Source organism: Streptopelia decaocto (genome assembly GCF_964273445.1).
Source record: "Streptopelia decaocto genome assembly, chromosome: 1".
NCBI classification, from domain to species: domain Eukaryota; kingdom Metazoa; phylum Chordata; class Aves; order Columbiformes; family Columbidae; genus Streptopelia; species Streptopelia decaocto.
Genome location: NC_138663.1, coordinates 135,624,354 through 135,644,384, shown reverse-complemented (window position 1 = coordinate 135,644,384; position 20,031 = coordinate 135,624,354). Strand labels below are relative to the sequence as shown.

The 20,031-nt window shown below is 41.4% G+C and overlaps 1 protein-coding gene across 3 annotated transcripts in view; it reads right to left on the bottom strand.

Annotated features, from left to right (window-relative positions):
- Positions 1–19,593, bottom strand: part of CXADR (CXADR cell adhesion molecule) — a 36,017-nt gene extending 16,424 nt beyond the window's left edge. For all 3 annotated transcript variants that reach the window (XR_014186211.1, XM_082074772.1, XM_082074771.1), the window contains exons 1-4: positions 19,481–19,593; positions 2,037–2,203; positions 1,175–1,379; positions 680–835 (exon numbers count right to left, since the gene is read on the bottom strand). Coding sequence is in view for 2 of the 3 variants with exons in the window: in XM_082074772.1 (XP_081930898.1) it covers positions 680–835; positions 1,175–1,379; positions 2,037–2,203; positions 19,481–19,532 (580 nt within the window). In the remaining variant the exon portion in view is untranslated. The remainder of the gene's footprint in view (positions 1–679; positions 836–1,174; positions 1,380–2,036; positions 2,204–19,480) is intronic.
- Between the last annotated feature and the right edge of the window lie 438 nt (positions 19,594–20,031).

Below are 20,031 nucleotides of genomic sequence, written 5' to 3'. Positions count from 1 at the left end.
CAGAAAGAACTGGTACTGAGCAGTACTCTTCTAAAAAATATTCCAGAATAGCTTTCACAAAGCCAAAAACCCACAAATTAACTTTCTACAATGAAGTTCTCACCATAAAAATCCCATACCAGCACTACAATAATTTGGAATCCTATATGTCAGCTCCTGTAAGTAGAGGTAAACCATTTCTTCTCTGTTACTCTTGACAACTTTTCTTCTAAAAAATGCACCTCTTTTTAAGCAACAAGTTCTGTCACTTGATCAGGAAATTAAGACCTCAGTTCAATCTCTAATGAAATTCAAGCATTTATCTCTACTTCCCTGAAGGCTGCTCTAACCACTAGTCTAGAACTCTGTTCTTACTCTTCCTTACTGTCCTCTTGAGCACAAAAGCAGCCAACATCAGCAAGCAAGAGAACTCAGAACAGTCAGGTACAGGTGAGCATGATTTTGCAGCCTAGTGGTAAGAATCTCAAAGCTTGATACATTTCCCAGCATCAACAAAAAACCTAAAAACCAAAACCACAGAACTCAAAGTCAGCTTTATTTTCCAGTGGGAAGGCAGAAGTGACACTTATCTTGACTGTACTAGCGCTAAGCTAGAAATGCTCATAAGTCAAGATGAACCAAAAATATGAATGCAATCCTTCTTAAGTATTTCAAAGTAATAAATAAAGTTTGACAGTACTCAGCATGGAAGTGGCAGGAAGTTCCTGTGTGCCAGATACTCTCCTCCAGTCATAAGACAAAAGCGGGGATCCTTCTTGTGATGCGCATTTCAACACAACATCTCTTCCAATCTCCTGTGGTCCTTCAATGGAACACTTAGTTCTTGCTGGCTTTACTAATAAACAAAGTATTATCGAATTAATAACAGTCACAATCAAAATACTTGCTAGTTGTGTTCTAGTAGGGCCGTCCATTTTGCTAAGACAACTTGTGCAACAAACCACTTCTATGCATGGAAAGATTTTCTATGAAATATAAGCCAGGTGTAGGATTTTTTTAAATGCTCATTATTCTGAATATTACTCCCTTCATCCCCCAGAATAGAATGATGTTTACCCCTCCCAAAGCCTCAATAATGGATGCTTTATGATAGATGCAGTATGACTTTGCCTGACAGAACGGAATAAACACATTAAAAAATGTCACTGAAAATTCAAGAAAAGCATTATCTTACCGAGTACAGTCAAGTGTATTTTTTTGCTTTGAACTCCAGGAGCCTTCTTCACTTTGCACTGGTACGTGCCAGTATCTGATGACTTTAAGTTCAGGATATCCAATGAACCATCACCAGATTTGGGATCAGGATTAGTAAACTGCATCCGCCCAGTCATAGCAGCATAATAATGATTATAAATCCTGTCTACAGCATACATAATTATCTATTAAAAAAGAAATATTAATCAGAAATCCACTTGGCATGCAAGCATTCAAAATAATTTGCTATCTCCAGATTCTTGAGTTTCTTTCTACTGTTTTAAATAATCCCAGAAGTATGACATAGCCAAATATCTCAATCTTCAGTTTATCACCACATACAGTACTCTAATGAATATTCCAACCAAACAACTGCCCAAGAAGCAACATGTCAGCATTGATTTTTAACTGAAAGGAAACTGTTTAAAATTGCTCTAATTTCATTCTGTAAAACCTCTCTACTTAAATGAGTCATCTTATTGATAATGTTTCCAAAGAAAGGGAAGAGTTAATATATTTAAAATCAAATCCTCATTAATCAGTTTTCAGTCAGGAAAACAATGCAGGTGCAACAGAAGAGTTTGTCTTTTGTAACTAAAGCATTTTTTAATTTAAGAGTTCTTTAGAAGACAAGTTCATAGTGAGAAATTCTTTGACATTTCATACTTAATCTGCTATTCCAAAACTTCCCACTATATTTTATATGACTGGTGCTTAAAAGTAATTTCAGATCACAAGCATACCAACCTGAAAACCTGGAAGTTTAATGTCAGTAACAAAGTTCATATGTTGACCTACTCGAACAACTGAATTAGCACTGTTCAAAAAAAGTCTCTACTTACTATTTCTTCCTTCTTTTGATTATCTGCTGGTATCAATACCCACTCAATATCTAGTGGGCCTTCATCTTCTTTTGAGAGTACAAAAGTACATGGCAACGTCACTTTCTCTCCTTGTGCTTTTTCAAACATTGATTGATTTGAAGTTATATCTAGGCTTCTTGTTAGACCTATAAAAATATATTTTTATGTTTTAAAAACACTTCCCATGCAATTTTCACCATAAGCATTGTATTATATTTTAGTATACATTCAAATCCATCATCTACTTTTCCTGTATAGAAACCATGCCATTAGTCAGACTAGTCACCGCTTCAGAGATCCTGTGCAGTATGTTACAGAACAACAATGCAAAGTCATGTACGGTTCACTTGGAATCACATCCAACAGCCAGTTACTTCTTTGCAACCACACATTTTTTTTGTACAATTCAAGTCCCATGTGAAGCTACACCAAAAAGTTTGAGCAGCAGGTTTTTCAAGTTACCACTACTCCCCCTTTGGTAAAATGAAAGCATGGAACAGCAATGAAGTCTGCCAGGATGGGCAGAATTGTTGTCAAGTTCTGGGTTGGATGAAATTAAGTCACTCTGCCTTGAAGTATAAGGGCTCTTCCATCTACAGGGAGTGGATAAATGAATCCTTTCCAAAAATCTCAATGAGTTTTTCAATTTGTTCGCCCTTTCCGCTTGTCTTACTCCTCAAAAAAAGCTACATAATCCTCATCTGCATGCCTCTAAGCAAAACATGTTTCCAGACAACAAATTTTCCTCAATTCAGCCCTGAAAAAAGAATCTGTATAGTGACACAAACTTACTCAAAAAGCCTGAAGCAAGACAGTATCACTACCAGCCATCATCTCTAGAAATGGGTAGATTCAGAGCACATTCATGTTTCCATAAAGCACAGTAGCAAAGAATGCAAATTCCTAATCTGTTTTTCACTGACTTCCATGTTGTTGTTTTTTTTTCCCCACTCTTCTCCACTGCCTCATTAGGATACTGTAACACAATATTTTCAAGCTCATCTCCAAATCACACTTCTGCATTTTCATTTTACTACATTCAAGAAGTGAGATGGGATGTCAAGTGCAGTTTATTGAATGATGATGAACTACATTAAGATATTACTTCCATAAAGCTGCATATCTTTAACCCAGGAAATTAAAAGCTTTCATTCTGAAAATAGAGTAAATCACTGAAACAGCACTTCTGCTCTGTGACAGCACCTCTAGTAACAGCCACTTTGCCATCTGAAGTTCCACAACAGATGACTGCAGAACATATTTGTTCTTCTCTCCCGCAAAGGGACCTGCTGAGGATTTCACACAGTGTTCAGTAATTCAGGTAAGAGGAACACACTGACATCTGCCTCTTTGCAGCAGGTAGTGGGTAACGTGATCCATACTTTGGAGATGCTACAACACATCTGTACAGCTAAAAAGTATAAACTCCCTAATTTTTAGTTGACACCTGCTAAAACACACAACATGGGTCAAAGAAACTGGACAGGTGAACATGAATATGTTGATTTTTTTGACTAATTTTCTAAACAAACCAGACTTGTACAGACAGTGTTCTCTCATTACTTATTCATCTCTGATGAAGCAGAAGTAACAGTGCAAGCAGAACTCCCTGAAGTTATTAATTTGTTGTGACATCGCTAAGAAGCATTAGACTCTTCAGCTATCTCTTTGCCCCTTCACTGCCAGACAACTCCATCTGACGCTGAGTTCAAGGTGGATGTTACACAACCTGTTTCTCGTTCAGATGGCAAACACTGAGAAAGGGAACAAGTACACAGGGAAAAGGGGAGAAAAGTTACGTTAAAAGGTGGAAGTACTAAATTTCAGAAACACACTCCTAGGAAACTAGGCTCCGATAGTCCTGCCTATCACACATCAGTTTGCTCAAAGTGGTTTAAAAGGCACAAAGAGCAAATGCTTCAGTCTGAGGTTCTACTACAGCACTCACTCCTCTGGTCCAGGGTGTATGAAACAACATAGTGGCCGTAAGTTAATAAAAGCAGAACCCAACAGCCTAAAGTGACTTGCTGGAAATTTAACCCACACAGAAGACTGTTAGAAAAATTGTAACTCTTGAGATGAGTCATATATTCATGCATGTAAATATGTAAATGGAAGATGAAGCATATGTACACCTCAGGATAGCTTTCAGTCATTCCTACATGTGAAGCTTGTAGCACATATTAGCAGATATGAGACGTACCCAAAGATTGGTCTGAGCCTTCTAAGTCTTAGAGATTTTTCATAAAACTCAATTCCCTTCTTACTAAATGCACCAATACCTCATTTTATTGTACTAGCGCTCCACATTCTCTTTCTTAAGCTAAGAACTCAAGCACATAAAGTTGTTTTCCACACTCACTATTTTTTTGTCAACATTAGAATGACAATCAGAAGCAGCAAGCATCTCAATTAAGGCAGATGTCAGCGCTAGCTGGCTTTGAACTAAGCATCAGCAATATGAGGGAGTGGCAGGTAATATTAGTTGGAGATTCCCTTCTGCAGAATAGACACATACGTCTGCTACCAGATCTGCTGGGTGAACAAGGTTTGCCCAGAGTGAGCATTTAGAGAGACTGCCAAGAGTCCTCCAACCCTTGGAATACTAACTACTAAACTACACAGGCACCTATGCTATTAACAAAGGAGCCCTGGAGCAAACCAAGAGTGACTAGAAAACTCCAGGGGACAAAGGACATGGGACCCCAGGGGGACACTTGTTCTCCTTGCTCTTTCATGTGAAGGAAAAAAGGCTTGTGGAGACATATCCTGTGAGTTAGCAATTCACTGCAGGACTGGCACTGCAGGCAGTGTTTTAATTTTTATGGCCATAAGTAACCCTGAGAAATGAGGGCTGCTAAGTTGAGAGATGGGATCCACTCGACAAAGTGGGTTAGGAACATCCTCATCAAATTTGGTGATAAGCACTTTAAATGAGAAGTCTATCAGGAATAGTGATAGAAGCTTGCAGTTAAGGGAGGGAATAGAGATTCAAATGTATTAAATACATGAGTCAGGTTCGTAGAAGAAACATAGACCTTGGTAAGGGCAAAACATGTTGGAAGGGAAACCATCTCAAGTACTTGCACACAGAACTACGACAGAGTAACTGAGGCGTGTGGGATTGCTCAAGCGACTGGAGCTGTGTCATGGATGCATACAGGCTTTTTAAGAAAGCCACGAAGGAAAGAACAGCAGGTGAATTGCCAACAGAGCTGCTGGAACACAGAAAGCTGTTCTACAGGACAGACAACAGGCTGGTTGAGTGCTTGCAGGTCAGGATTAAAGGAGGTCTGTATGAGCAACACCACGGTCTGAGTTTGTTACAAACCACTTAATCAAGGCAAGAAAGTAGATAAAGTCTTTTGAACAGTTCCGTAAAGTCTTTAAATCATGGAGCCTAGTTATTGCAAGACACTTTAACCTCCCTGACATCTACTGGAAGGGTAACATAACAGGACACAAACAATCTAGAAGACTTCTGAAAGATTTCAGGGAAAAACAGATACTAAATGATCCACCTATTTGATACTTCCTTGGAATCGCTTTGAACAAAACACAGAAGAACTTGCTGTGGATGTGATCATCAACAGCATCCTTGACTGTAGTGACCATGAAATAGTGGAGTTCAAAATCCTGAGAGGAGGAAGACACAGTCAGCACAGGCCCTGCACTTCAGAAGGACAGGCTGACTCATTCAGTACGTAGAATTCTGTGGGACCCAGTTCTGAAGGGCAAAAGAGCTCAAGAAAGCTGTCAGGTATTTAAGGACAACTGCTGCTATCACATGAAAAGTACATCCCAACACTCCGGAAAATAAGCAGATCAATCAGCAGCTCTGCCTAAGGAGGAGGAAGACAGAACAGCCTACCCAGGGAGGAATACAGGAATACCACCCAGGCATGCAGCATCCCTGCTAAGGAAGTCAAGACCAAAACAAAGCTGATTAAAGCAAGAAACCTGAATGCAACATGAAAAGCTTGTACTAGTACATGAACAGCAAAGAATCAGAAGGGAAAATGGGACAGCTGATTTAGTGACAGCTGACACAGGCATGATCAAAGTACAGAGCACTGACTCTGCTCGGAGCAGAAGGCTGGAGGACTCTGATCACGTCCAATACAAACAATTCTATAACTGCATTAAAGATCTATATGAAGCCCATGCACATAGTGACAAGATGACATTTTCTCCAAGCTTTCCCAAGCCTCACCTCCTTCAGTTTCCACTCAAATCAGGAAGATTCAATTTATTTTCACACCACTAGTATTCTCCCCAAAACACGGGTGGATAAACTGTGGCATCTAACTGCTAGTACGTGACAGACAGACATTTTATCATGGTGAGTGAAGATCTATATTTGTTTTGATTAGCAGTATTTTCATGGATAAAATTTCAAACTTGTTTTAACACACCAGAAAGAGGAGGGTTCCTCGAGTCAGTTATCATGTTTATTCAGAGAAACTTACCATTAAAATATCTACTTTTTAATTGCAGCAAACAAATCACTGCAAAGCTTAGGCTCAGAAGCATGCAACAGATTCTCAAAAAATAACTGAAAACTATTCACCACAGAAGTACAATTGGTCCAAATGCATGTGCATTGGTCTCCAAATATTTTGTAAGGAGAACATGTGCCATGTTCGGTTGGGCAAACAGAAAAATGAACCCTTGTGACTGGGTGAGAAGAGACAAGTACCATTCCTTGATACAGAATAATAAGTATTACACCTTGTTAAAAGTTTATATCGGAAGGTGGTAAGAGGTCACTATACATTTTGGATCCTGAGCATTCAGATTTACGTTTCTTAATACGGAATAAAATACTCTTCCTCTGGGAAACTGATCCTAAAGAGCACTGTAAACTGTATCTACATGACTGAATAAGTTTTTTGCATTTCTGAAGGGGTGCAAGCCATCTTTAGAGAAACTGTATTTCCTTCTGAATTTCTGGACATACCTTCAAATACCACTCAAGCGGAACACAGCTTAGCAAACTACATTATTAATATTTTTAAGAATAATCTAGGTAAAATTAAACATTTGACAGAATTTAATGGAAACTGTTCTCTAGTATGAAAGAATCTTCACCACAGAAAGTAGACAAAACATTAAAATGGAGCAAAGTTTTCTCCATTCCAACAAAGATGCAAACAGAGCTGTGATACATACTAACAAACAACAGAAAGTAAATTTTCACTAGACTAATTATTTAGGCATTTAGTGTTTTCTTATTTAAAGAAAAAAAGTTAAAGTTCAGGATACACTGAAATTCTGGATTGCTGGCTTACACAAATTTAAGTGCAAATTTAAACTTGGCATGAATGTTTCTGGCATCAGATAGCATACAGAAGGGCTATGTAACCCAAAATACACAGTCCCTCCCTAAACACATTAACAGGGAAGGAACACAACCAGCTGGAACAGCAGAAGGTATGGTGGCTGACACACACGGAGGGGCAGGAACAGGGGAGATGCACCACCAAGGCAGGACTGCTGCTGGGTTCAGAACAATGTCTGAAATGACAATTGCCAAGGAGTACAACTGCAAAGAATCGCAGGCTGGTTCTACATGGGGTAAGAGTTGAGTTCAGAGACGTTGCTGTACTTCAAGCCATATGTGATCCATCCACAATCTGCATTTGCACAGTACTTCAACTTGATAGGAGGCTCTCAAAAAAAAATTGTTTGCCAATTCCCACTTATAAACAAGGAATGGCTGGAAACACATACATGCTTTTCTCCACAGAATGAAGCCTTAATAAGTAAATAACAATGACAACCAGAAATGCATATTAGCGCTTTGACATACCAGCTATAAAATTCACTTAAGAGATGCTTCAGTTTATACTCTTCTTTCAAATACAGATTATAGATGTATAGTAGCTGTGATCAAATCTTTCCTCTTGACTTCAGTCTCAATAATCAACTCCCCAAAATCCTCATTTTACTTCTGAATATGTCTCTCATCCATAGCTTATCTACTTTTTTCAGCTAGCTCTAATGATATTAATAAAGTTCCCCAATTCTCCCTTTCCCACTTCCACTCAGACAGAAGTTCTACAACGTCTTATTTCAAAACCACGTTTCTGAAATAAGAGCCGATAGAACTGAGGGAGTCAACTTACATTTACACCCTTGTCAAGTAGGGAGTGCACCCTGAGGTAGGTACACAGTGCAGAATACCTATCTGAGGGAGACTTCCCAGTTTCTACTGGCACACAATCTAAACCAAACACAGGTCTCCTTCATGGCTGAAATCCCCACAAGAAGCCACCATCTTAGTCTTCTGCTTCCTCACCACACAAAACTTCAGTATCCTAAACCAATGCCAAAACAAGGCAGTGTGCTCCTAATGATGTAAGTGGATTAAAAGTTGCCTTTGAAAAAATACAGGGAAAAGAGTATTTGACATTATTCACCGTAGTGATTTTTACAGCAGCCCGGAGCTGAGTCACATCAGCAGAGCCGAGATGGCCACAAGCAGCAGTTTGCTTATGCTGTTTTACCACAATTGATCAGAACTGACCGTACCACAAACTGAATCCCACCTTTACCAGTCAGACCCTCAAAGGCCAGAAAGCCTAGCTTCAGATTTGGGTTCTCAGTTTCCAGCATCTTACCTCCAATAGCAAGAGCAAGGCCCCATCACAGTCAGCCTTCTGGAACTTGGGCCAAAAATGCTATGAAGCTTTGGTGCAACTTATTTTCCTTGCATGATAAACCCTACAATTTCTGGCAGGCATCACAATGCCACAAAAAATCCTGAAAACATCATGTCCCTGGTCCTGATGAGGTCTGAGACAGATTAAAGCAGGGTTAACCCCACTTCAGTTTCTATAGAAGTTGTATCAGGCTTCAGAAATTCAGGCTAAGCAACCTGGGAAAAAAAGTCAATTCCAGTTTTTCTACCAGCTCTAGTCATACTTATTTTCTCCACTGTTTTTCCATGGGACATGTGACACAGAGCAACACAAAGAAACATTGCTAACGAGTCTCCTTTAACTTAGTAAACATTAAAGGAATAAGAGCAAGAAGAAAAACAGAGGTTTAATAGAATGACAAAAAAATTAGCCATCTTCCCTTTAGAAAGCAAATTCAACAGATTGGGGACTTTTGATGTCAGAATGAAACTCTAAAATTCTCTTTTACAGCCAAAGTACACAGATCATCTCATCAAATGTTCCAAGGGAGAATCCAAAATAAAAATTAGCTCAATACATGTCCTATTAATTTAATCAGGTACCTAGGGACTGGAGAATGCTTAACCTTCACAGCAATCTCACCTGAGGCAAAAATGAGCAAGAGATGAGGGAAAGGAACAAGCAATCAACAGGCAATGAACTACCAAAAGCAAGATAATCATGCAGCAGTGAATAAAATAAAATAAAAAGTGATACAGCATTACTGCACCTGAATCTATAGTGGATATGCATCCAAAAGGCAGGTTTGGTTTTAGTGTGTAATAACTGTAGAAGTCTGCAGAGAATTCAGATTTTCAGGATAATCTACCACTGATAAAGGTAAATCATAAAGCTTCTCCTAACAAAGAAAGTACTGTTTTGCTAGTATCGAAAGTGTTGAACGGTTAATGTTTAATACACTCCACAGATCATATTATTCCCATGCCTGACACTCTGTGGTTACCGTACAATGCCACACACAAATGTAATAGAAAAGCATGGTTCAAACTAGTTAAAAATTTGAAAACCCCACCACACTATCTTAGCAAAAACATGAAGCACTTTAAATCTAACATTTCCAAAGCTACTTACATTAATATACTACATAAGCCTCTTCTTAAAACTCAAAAAGGCCCAATCTAAAAAGGTCAGAGGTAAAAATCTTGCCTCTCTATGCTAGCCTAAGACCACTAGGGAGAACATCGATTAATCCCCAAAGACAGAGATTCAGACAAAAGATGTTTACACCTGCATTTCATACTTCCCAGGATAGTGGTCTCTAAGCTAGTCAAGACTCACATCTTCATGAAGCCCTTCTACTATGCAGAAAAGACACAGTTTATAAAGCCAGAGAAAGCAAAGACAACCCAGAAATAAAAGCACTCAGCTAGAAGAGATTTGGCTCCGAGCCTTGCTCCAAACACTGTCTCCTCTTCCTAGTCCATTTAGTCCCAGACTAAATATAAAAATAGTTCCAGAAACTAAATCCACAAAGCAATATCTGGAGAAAAGAGCTTGAGTTTTTATATGGACACTCAGTGTTAATAGAGACAAGACTTTAAATCCCTCTCACACTTCATCTCAGCTGCCTTACATACAGCAGAATGAAGCTAAGAGACTGAACTGCCAGAGCTCTGGTCCAGTTAAGTTTTCAGGACACCATTTTCCAGAGGTGGTGCAGCTAAAAGACTTATGTGCATGGAGGAAGGTTTTGCCATAAGCTACTAAGAGAAGCCTGATAAAACAGCAGGAGCACTTAAAGCAAAATACAGAAAAAAAAAACCTGCATGTCAGAATAAGCCTGGCAAAGTTCTGTCACCTGGTTAGTCAGCTCTGCCGCTGTTGGGTCTCAAAACAGGGGATTTGTATTCCAAACTTTACTTGTTCTGAGCAGGCGGTGGGGGAGGAAGCACCACTTTTCTGAGGCACATTTACTGGGCAAAGTCTTCCAGTTGTACTTAACCTTAAAGTAACCAGTGTGGCACTACTACTTCAAATCACAGATTTACTTCCTCCTTGCCTATTTCCGACTTCTTTTCATCTGCTTCCACAGTTAAAGTGGACTCCACTACTGAGTCTTATATCCCTTTCTGCTGTCTGATCCCAAGATTCACAAAAGAGACATGGTTTTCAGCAACCACTGAAATCCAACCAGTTCCAAAAATGGAAGTTTTGCCACTCTCAGCTCACGATTTGTGCAGAACAGCTTAAGAAGACTTATTCCCCTTCAGAATACCACAAACACCACCTTAAGGTGATCTGCTTTGAACAGAAGCCAAACTGAAGCAATACTGCATTGGGCTAGCCTGAAAAATCTTGACAAAATTCATCAATTCAACAGTAATCATTAAGTTACTGAGTATCTACCAGAGTTAACCTGAATCCACAAATCCTGTCAATTACAAAAACAAACAAAAACCCCACACATAACAGGAAGCAGGCCAGGCAGACTTTTCAAAGATAGGAAAAAAAAAGTTATTTCAGTCTGGATGTCCTCAGACAGCATTAAATGAATAATTAGCTCTAATTCATGTAGTGTTGCATCCCCATGCCCCAATTCAAAACATCCTGCACAATTCAGTTAGAACATATTCATCCTCCCAATCCAATATAAAAATTCTTAACTTTAAGACTTAAAAACAGAATCACAAATAACCCCAACTCTGCAAATACCTAGCATGAGATTAACTTCATTCTCAATTGTAATCCACCAAGATCAGCTGGAATAGTTGAACAACTATGAAAACCTAAAAATCACAGGCTAAAGCTTTACTGATCTTTTACTTTTTCCCCCCCACACACAACTTTTGCTTCTTCCCTAACATTGCCTTTGCCTTCAGAGTCTATCCAACATCCCTTTCCTCTTACAACTGTCCTTGTGCTCCTTACTTGTTCAGCACATTCTTGAAGCTTTTTTGTGGCTAAACCCGAAGTCACCAGCCAGGTCTCCTAGCAACTGCAGCAGTTGATGACCTTACTGGAGAGGGACTCGCTTATCAAGTGGAGAGGGAGCATTTGTATCTCATTACTGAAGGAAAGGATACACTTTTGGAGGACAACTTAAAGGAGAAGGGGACACTGTAAGAAAAACTGGGATTAATCTTAATTATAAGCACAAAAGCAGCCCAACATCTGCAGAAGATCACTATGAGTTCTGAGTTTTAAGGCTTGTTCACATAAATGATCCAGCATGACCTAATCCAAGTGGCAGTATTAAGAGAATGGCAACTAGGGCACTTTGGATTTGCTGAGGTCCTGCTGTCTCATCCTCAGGTTTGATCTGGTCACCTCCCTTTATGCCAGTGTAACACTTTATGCAAAAAGGCAGAAACCCAGAACAAAAAACTGACTCCACTAAAAACTGACTCTGCGTAAGAAGTTTTGCTTTTTCTCTCCAGGTGGGGTTCTGTGAAGCAGAGTCCCCCAAGCACAAGGTAACTGCCAGGGAGCACAAAGCCAAGCACAGAAAAGCTGTGAGGCTGCCGTAACCCTGATAAGGGTTTGGCTACCCTGCCAGGGAACCCCACCCACAGAGAGCAATTTCACATTACACCCACACCAGAGCCACGCTGCTGCCAGCTCTCCACACTGCACAGCCACAACACACTTTGTATTGCTGAACTCACCCAGCAGGAAAACAACACACTCCACCAAAAAAAAAAAAAAAAAAAGTAGTTTTCATTTGTATCAGCTGAATGGCCTCAACACAGCAGCTGTGCGATGCTGCTCTGACAGGAGGGAGAGGAGAAGGAACCCAACACCATGGCTGGAAGCAGGAACAAGCTCAACAGACGTGAAGTTACACCAGATGTAACCACATCACATCTGTAACGCAACTAGGTGCAATGTGAAACTGTACCTTCAGACTGCATTTAAGAGCCATTAAGGAACCATCTAGATATAGTATTAAAAAGTGTAAAATTAAATGAGAGCCAACCAAAGACTTTTCTCAGTCAAACTAAAAACAAAAAATCTGAACCCAAATCCTGACACAGCTTATTCACACAAAAAGCCCGCCTCTTCTCTACCAAGTCTACATCAACTGCAGGGGTTGTTTTTGCTTTTAGCCCCACAAGTCACTTATTTTCCCATTACAAACTGATACTGAAGGCTTACACAAGTCCCTAAGCAATCAAGTCACATGATTCAATTTTTTTCTTCCTGACAATTTGATGGCATTTAAAAGGAAACTGAATGAAGCAGCTCTTCCGCAATGTGAATGTGTTAGGCACGTCTGTCAGTCAATGCATGAGGGAGTTAAGTACAATCAAACACTTAACTGAGCAGCCATATTATTTTCACTTGAGTAAAGGGGTTTTGGCTCTTCTAAGCTACTGAACAGGCAATGCTTTTTCCTGGCACATTATGCAGGTTTTACAGTAAGATTGAAAACTATTTTGTTCAGTAGTAGACAGTTAGGTTTTTTGGTTTTTGGGTTGGTTTTTTTGTTGCTTTTTTTTTAAAGAAAAAGGTAAAGCATCACAATGACAGAAAGGAGTGGCTGTCTGCCCACTTCTGCTTCCCTCCATGCCTCCCCCATGTAAGACAGAAAGGAACAAGCTCAAAGAATTAGAATATCCACCCTAAGTAGTCACAAAGTTAACTAGTAATTTAAAAATTTAGGGAGGCTTTAAAATATGTATATACACACACATTATTTTACATGCCTTAAAACAACTGAGATGAAACATTCTTTGTAGTTTATGCTGTTAATATATCTACAAGGAAGAAGTGAAAATGCAGGATCAGTGAATATATGAAATTTCAGTTGCCAATACAGATTTACTCTGTACAAGTTAAGAGTTGTGAATTCATGAAATTCTCATCATTCCTTCTACACACACCAAATAGTTCTTGTTGATTAATCATCTTTCAACATACTAGGTGGTTTTAGCTGTAGGGTATGGAAAACATTATCTATTAAAAAAATATAGCAGCAACTGCAAAACTTGTGACCATCAAGTACCTCAGATGCTTCTTAACTGTAGTTAAAGGACATCACAGCACCAGTGAATGGTTCCAACCTACAGCCAATAAAGCTCCAAATCTTGCCTCTCTATCAAATCACAAGTTTCAAATACACGATCCAATAAGTAGGTGACATTAAAAAAAAATAATAATCATAAAAACTCAATAGCAATATACTCCACTCATATGGGTTTCAGGTTCCAGCTGACTCTCTTTTGTTACAACTCAAACTCAATCTCATTGAGTTGGATGTGGGAAAGGAACAGGCAGAAATGACATGAAACGGGATGCAGAAATTAACTTTGAGGTAACATCTAGCCACTCAACTGATTGCCTGATTTAGCAATGTAGTCAGACTCCCCAAATAAGCTCCTTTGAGGCCCAGGTTATACAGACATTCCTCTCCTATGGGAGAATATAGATCAAGCAGAATGTTTTCCTCCTAATGCTCTTCTGCCATCCCTCGTGTTGCTCATTACTGCTCTGTACCAGGACAAGTTGTTGGCAAACTCTTGTTTCAAATCATACAATCTAACCAGTTTAAAAAAAAAAAAAAAAAATCAATGAAAGTTTTACGCTGCCTCAGCTCACACACCCATTTGGCACAGACTCACGCAATCACGGCAGTTGTGCAGTAAAGGAAATAACCAGCAAGGATGCAGGGGCTGCTTATGTCCAAGCTGCTACTGAAACAGGTTTCCACAGAACTATAGCTTCACTGCCACTTACTCCCATGGCAACAGGCTGAAGTGGCTCTTAGAACCATCTCCTGCAAGATGCAAATTAGTAAAAAGAGGAATTCCCAAGAAGAGCAACTAAATTGATGCAATGGGGGGAGGGAAGCATTCTTAAAAGCTAGTGAGACACACAATTGTTGAAATTTCTCTGTATTTATGTTTTAAACAGCATCTAAAAGCTCCACTAAATGAACCAGAAATTGCAACAAGAGCACAAAGAGAATCATTGCAACTAAGAGCTTATGGATGCATGCACGCAACAAATTATTAAGTTAGTTAGGAAGTATGATGAAACAATACTGGCCTCAAAAACAAGCTCCCTGGTTTGTACAAACCTCTGTGGGCACTGCAGCAAATGAGTTCTACAACGCTCAGATATCAAGGCAGATTTCAAGATATTGACAAGGAATTTCTCAAAGCATGAATGGAATCAGCAGCAAAGCATACAAGTGCTCATATGAAAATGTATTTTTTGTAAAGCAGCAGTAGAATCTAAACCAGTTATTTAGGAGTCATAGTTTCATCTCTATATTAAGCAAACTCAGCTTTGGAAGAGGCTGTGACAAACACTGGAAGTGAAGACAGACAGGCAGCTGAAGTTTGATGGAACACAGGGGAAGCCAGCACAGGGGGAGACCAAAGTGATGAGCTATAATAATCTCTGCAGCAGCATTGTAAATGCATAAAATACCTTCTGATAAACACAGATTAGTTAAGGCACAACTACTAATTCAAATCGCACAGTTGATGTCATAGCAGTAACTAGTTGATTAAGTCAGCTCTGGTTAAAGTTTTTCATACTTCTTGAAATGCTAAAATCCGGGACACCTAGGAAAGGAGTCCTGAACTTCAGATTACTTTTCACATCAATGGACACTTAAGAACTTGAACCCTGCAACTTGCTAAAATTACTTTGCAATGGATGAAGCATACCGGGTTTAGCAATTCAGAAACTGGGACAGGAATGATCATTTTACTCTTGTGACAATCAAATTTCTCCTAATTTAACTTTCTGTAAGATCCTGTTCCATGCATAAAAACATGAACAGGCTTAAGTTTCTTATTATACATATTTGACAAAGTGTACTAGCCACCAAATGCTAACTTACCATGCCTACATTAGGTTCTGCTCCTGCATGCATGTTACTGGAAATACTTTTGCAAGTTTGATAGGGCAATAACCCCAACCTTTTCTTAAAGCTTACCCATACTTTATTTAAAAGCTTACTATTCTATTAATAAAGCATCACACATTGTAGAATTTCAATATAGTACAAAATTACCTACTACTACTATTGTAAAAAACAAAAACCACACTACCACAAGAGCAGCAATAAGAGATATCACTACAGACTAAATAAATTCCTGCCTAATTAAAACTCTCCTCAAACTCTGAGCATCAATTTGAGCATTTATGTGCACAGCATTACTATTTTGTATCACATCTTCTGAAGGCTAGATGGATCATCACATATGCAATCACTTTTTTTATACCTATACGAAGACAGATACTAATCTGTCTACGTTAACATTTCATAGTTATTTTAAATGCGTCCTGCCATTACATATTTTGTAAAGTTTAAGTGGTGTAGGTCAGCATCTTATTTGTTAAATCAGAAACACAAGTTAAGCACCTACACGTATTCTCAGTCTTCTAAAACCCTGTGCAAACTTGAATTTGCTCCAAATAGAATGAGATTATGATGCCCCAACACTGTATAGTCAGTAAGAGGTTACCATTAAGTACATGGTCCCCCTGACGTCACCCATAGGCAAACATGTGCTCAGTGCCACTGACTGAGAAACAATAGACTTTCTTTATATTAGCTCTTGAGATGATCACACATTCTGGAAAGCTTAGAATCAATAATAACAACAACAACAAAAATACACCAGTTTACATATCCATAAAACATAACAAAATTATCTGCCAGCCCTTAACAGCTTTCCTCTTTAAAACAGAATTCTGTATTGCCTTTTGGAAAACAGTTTAATACTTGGTACCTCAATTAAATATTTCAAGATCTGAAGAGGTACATAATTTCTATTACCCTAGTCCAGGATTTGTTGATGACAGCTATACAATGTTTATTTAAGTTAAACAAACTCTGTACATTTTGGGAATCCCCAACTACCTAGAATGACTGATCATACGCAACTACAATACATACCAGTAGGAAACAGACCCTTCAAATGGCCATCAAGCTCTCCCTCATCACAGACTTGGAGTGCATTTTTAGATAGAGAAGAACTAGTACAATTAGAAGTACTGTTATGGGTGCAGAAATAGTCATTCAAATGTAAATTCATACCATACTGAAATTCACTACACCAGTCTGTTTTGTGGTCATCTTCCAAAAGCACCAATACAAGAAACTGCCACAAGTTGTTTATCAGTTGCACAGCCATATAATACCAAGGCATTCACCAGAATTCATTCATTACTAATTAGAAAGATAGAGCAAAAACGAATTGTTCCCCCCTAGTATTGGAAAATGCTCAAGGATTAACTCTTCCCTCCCTGCAAGTCAAAGGGAAGTCCCCAATTTGGTTATTTATCACTGTGAAGCTGACCTTAAGCAGAGTTCAGAGACACCTTAAATCCAATGGTATAGCCCCCATTGCCTGCTGAAGGTGTATTTTGTACAGTCAAGATACATCTTCTTATTTATACAAAATCAGTTATTTTGAACTATCTACTTTTAGTGATAGTATAACAAGGAAAATGAAGCTTACATGGGGAAAAAAAAAAACAGACCGTGAAAACATATCACATGGTGCAAGCCTTAAAATAACGTGACAAATTATTCCCGTACCACAAACCCAAGACAAGACTTCTGCACCTAGACAATCTTCCACCGCCAACAGCTTTCACTCAGCTGCACAAAAATTAACTTCCTACAAGTTGGGTCCATATGGAGAACAGCAACTTACTGACATCCGTTCTCTCAGTGAAGGAAGTAATGTCTATCTGGAACGCAGACCCAGAAATATTAACTCAGTCTGATGGGGAAAAAGCACAAGCAAGCTCAGAGGATGTATCAACTCATATATAATTAAATTATTTCTTTCAGAGGACTGTGAAATTTATGTCTTTTAATGTACAGTCATCCAAATAACAGCGCAAAAGACACTCCAAATCAAAACACAAATATATTACTTTATGAAATTATCCAATAAAAGCCTGAAAACACCTGTACACTTCAGCACACCTAAAGTGTAAAATTTTGTTCTGCTTCTACATTACTTCATATATTAATTATTCCTAGCTTTATAGTATCATGGTGCTTGATAGCCCAGAACTGATCCAGCTCACCCACAGTACATACAAAAATTCTACTCACAAGCTTTTTTCACAGCTTTAGTTACATGAAGTGTTACAACACAAATCTTAATTGTTAACCTTGCCAACTAAATATTAGTAAGTCATAGTTCTCACAGCATCTATATTGTTTCTAACTCTGCTTAAAGAAAGAGTTAATGCAGAACTACCAATATCCTTTCATACTGGAGATCAGAGTTCATCACTCCATTATAGACACAGAATTTTGATCCCGTGAGTAATTTCCCAAAACAGCAGTGACATCAAAGGTATTAACATTTCAACAGGAAACAAAAACTGGCCTCCTGACACCACTGACACACGTTTTACTGTGAACCTGAACCACCACAGGTGTTTTGCAATCTTCTGCAGTTTCACATGAGTTTGGGTCAACTTTAGTGGAAACTTTTTTTTTTTTTTAATATATATTTAGGAAACATTAACATGGCACTCCAACTCAGTTAATTACAGGAACCTAATAAGACCAAATGTTTGAAATGAAAAACATTTGCCTACTTTTTAGTGGCCCAGACATGGTTGGTAGCTTTTTTTGTTTGATTTGGGTAGTATTTTTGTCGTTGTTGTTTTTGGGTTTTTATGTTTGGGCTTTTTTTTTTTTTTAATTGAAAATATCTAATCCTTTGTCTGCTCTCATCAAGAAAAATAAACGAGTTTAGATCCATCTAACTCAACTTCTCTCCCTCTCCCCCTTCAAATTTTCTCCCATTTCCTCCACTGAGTTCAATCATGGCCATGAGGTCTGGGACAACCCGGTTGCGACGGCTCCCTGGAAGCCACTTGGCCCCTTTCACCCTTTCAAAGCGAGACCAACTCGACGTCAGATCGAGATATTAAAGGGCTATTACACGTGCAGGGCTGGGGTTCTAAATTCAATTCTCTTGGTCTTTTCACTGCGGTTTTCCCGCGTGGCGCCCACCCGGCCGCACGCCCGCAGCGGGACCCGCTCCTGCCGCCGTCCCGCCGCTCACACCGTTTGCCCCGCCGGCCCGGGGCGCGGCCAGAGGCGGGACGCCGGGAGCGACACCGGGCGTCGTGCAGCACGGCACAGTAGTGCAGCACGGCCCGGGAGTGCCGCCGGGGGCGGCGCGGAAAGCCCATCGCGCACAGACCCCGCCGCCACCTGGAGGAAAGGCACGCCGCAGAAACACAGGGAGCCTGCAGCGGGGCGGGTCGCCCCAGCCACTCCGAGGGCTGCCCGGGAGGGGAATGGGCAGAGGCGGGCGGGGGATAAGGGAAGGAAAGACAAACGGCGGCAGTGGCGCTGGCCGCCCCGCCGACGGTCGGCGGACAAAGCCCAGGTGGGCTCCGCAGCGCGCCCCAGCCGCCAGCGCCCAACCGGGCACCGCGCCTCAGGCGCCGCTACCCAGCCACAGGCAGGGAGGGGGGGGGCGGCGACGCCGGCCCGGGAGAGGGGCTGGCGGAGACAGAGCCCCCCGCCCAGCTGCCTGCCCCCCTCACACACACACACACACACACACACACACACACACACACACACACACACACACTCACTGGCAGGGGCGGCCGCACGGGCAGAGGTGTGGCGGGCAGGCGCCCCCCGGTCACCGGGGGAGAAGCCGGGCGGGCAGCAGCGCCCCGCCGTCCTTTCTTCCAGCCCCGCAGAGCCGCCGCCGCCGCCACCTCTCTTCCCTCCCTCCCGCCCCCTCCCCTCCACCTGCGCCCGGCGCTCACCTGCGAAGCAGAGCAGCACGAGGGACACCAGCAGCGGCGGCCACGGCTCCATGGCGCGGCGCGATCGGCGGCCAAGCGACACCCGCCGTTCCCTCCCGGCGGGCACCTCCCCCACCCCCGCGCACCGCCCAGCAGGTGAATCAGCCCAGCCCCGTCACTTCCGGCCGACACCCGCCCCAGCCCCGCCCCGACGGCCGCTCGGTGGCGCCCACCCCCGGCGGCGGTACCTGCCGCTGCCCCCCGCCCGTCCAGCGCCGCTGTGCAGCCCGGCGGGGCCGCCGCCCCCCGTGCGGCAACACGTGTCCGCACACCGCGGCGAAGGGCAGCCCCAGCCCTCCGCCGGGCTGCGCGGGGCTCTCCGCGCCTCGCCCAGCGGCGTCGCCTGCGGGCAGGGCTCACCGGCCCTGCCGCCCGGGCTCGCCGCTAGAAACGGGACCGCGCGTTGGCCGGGGCGCCCGTAGCCCCGTGTGAGCGGGTGAGGGGTGTCTGTGGGAGCTGAGGTGACGCTAAGGGCGCCGTGCGGGCGGGCTGCGGGGCAGGTCACCGCCGTG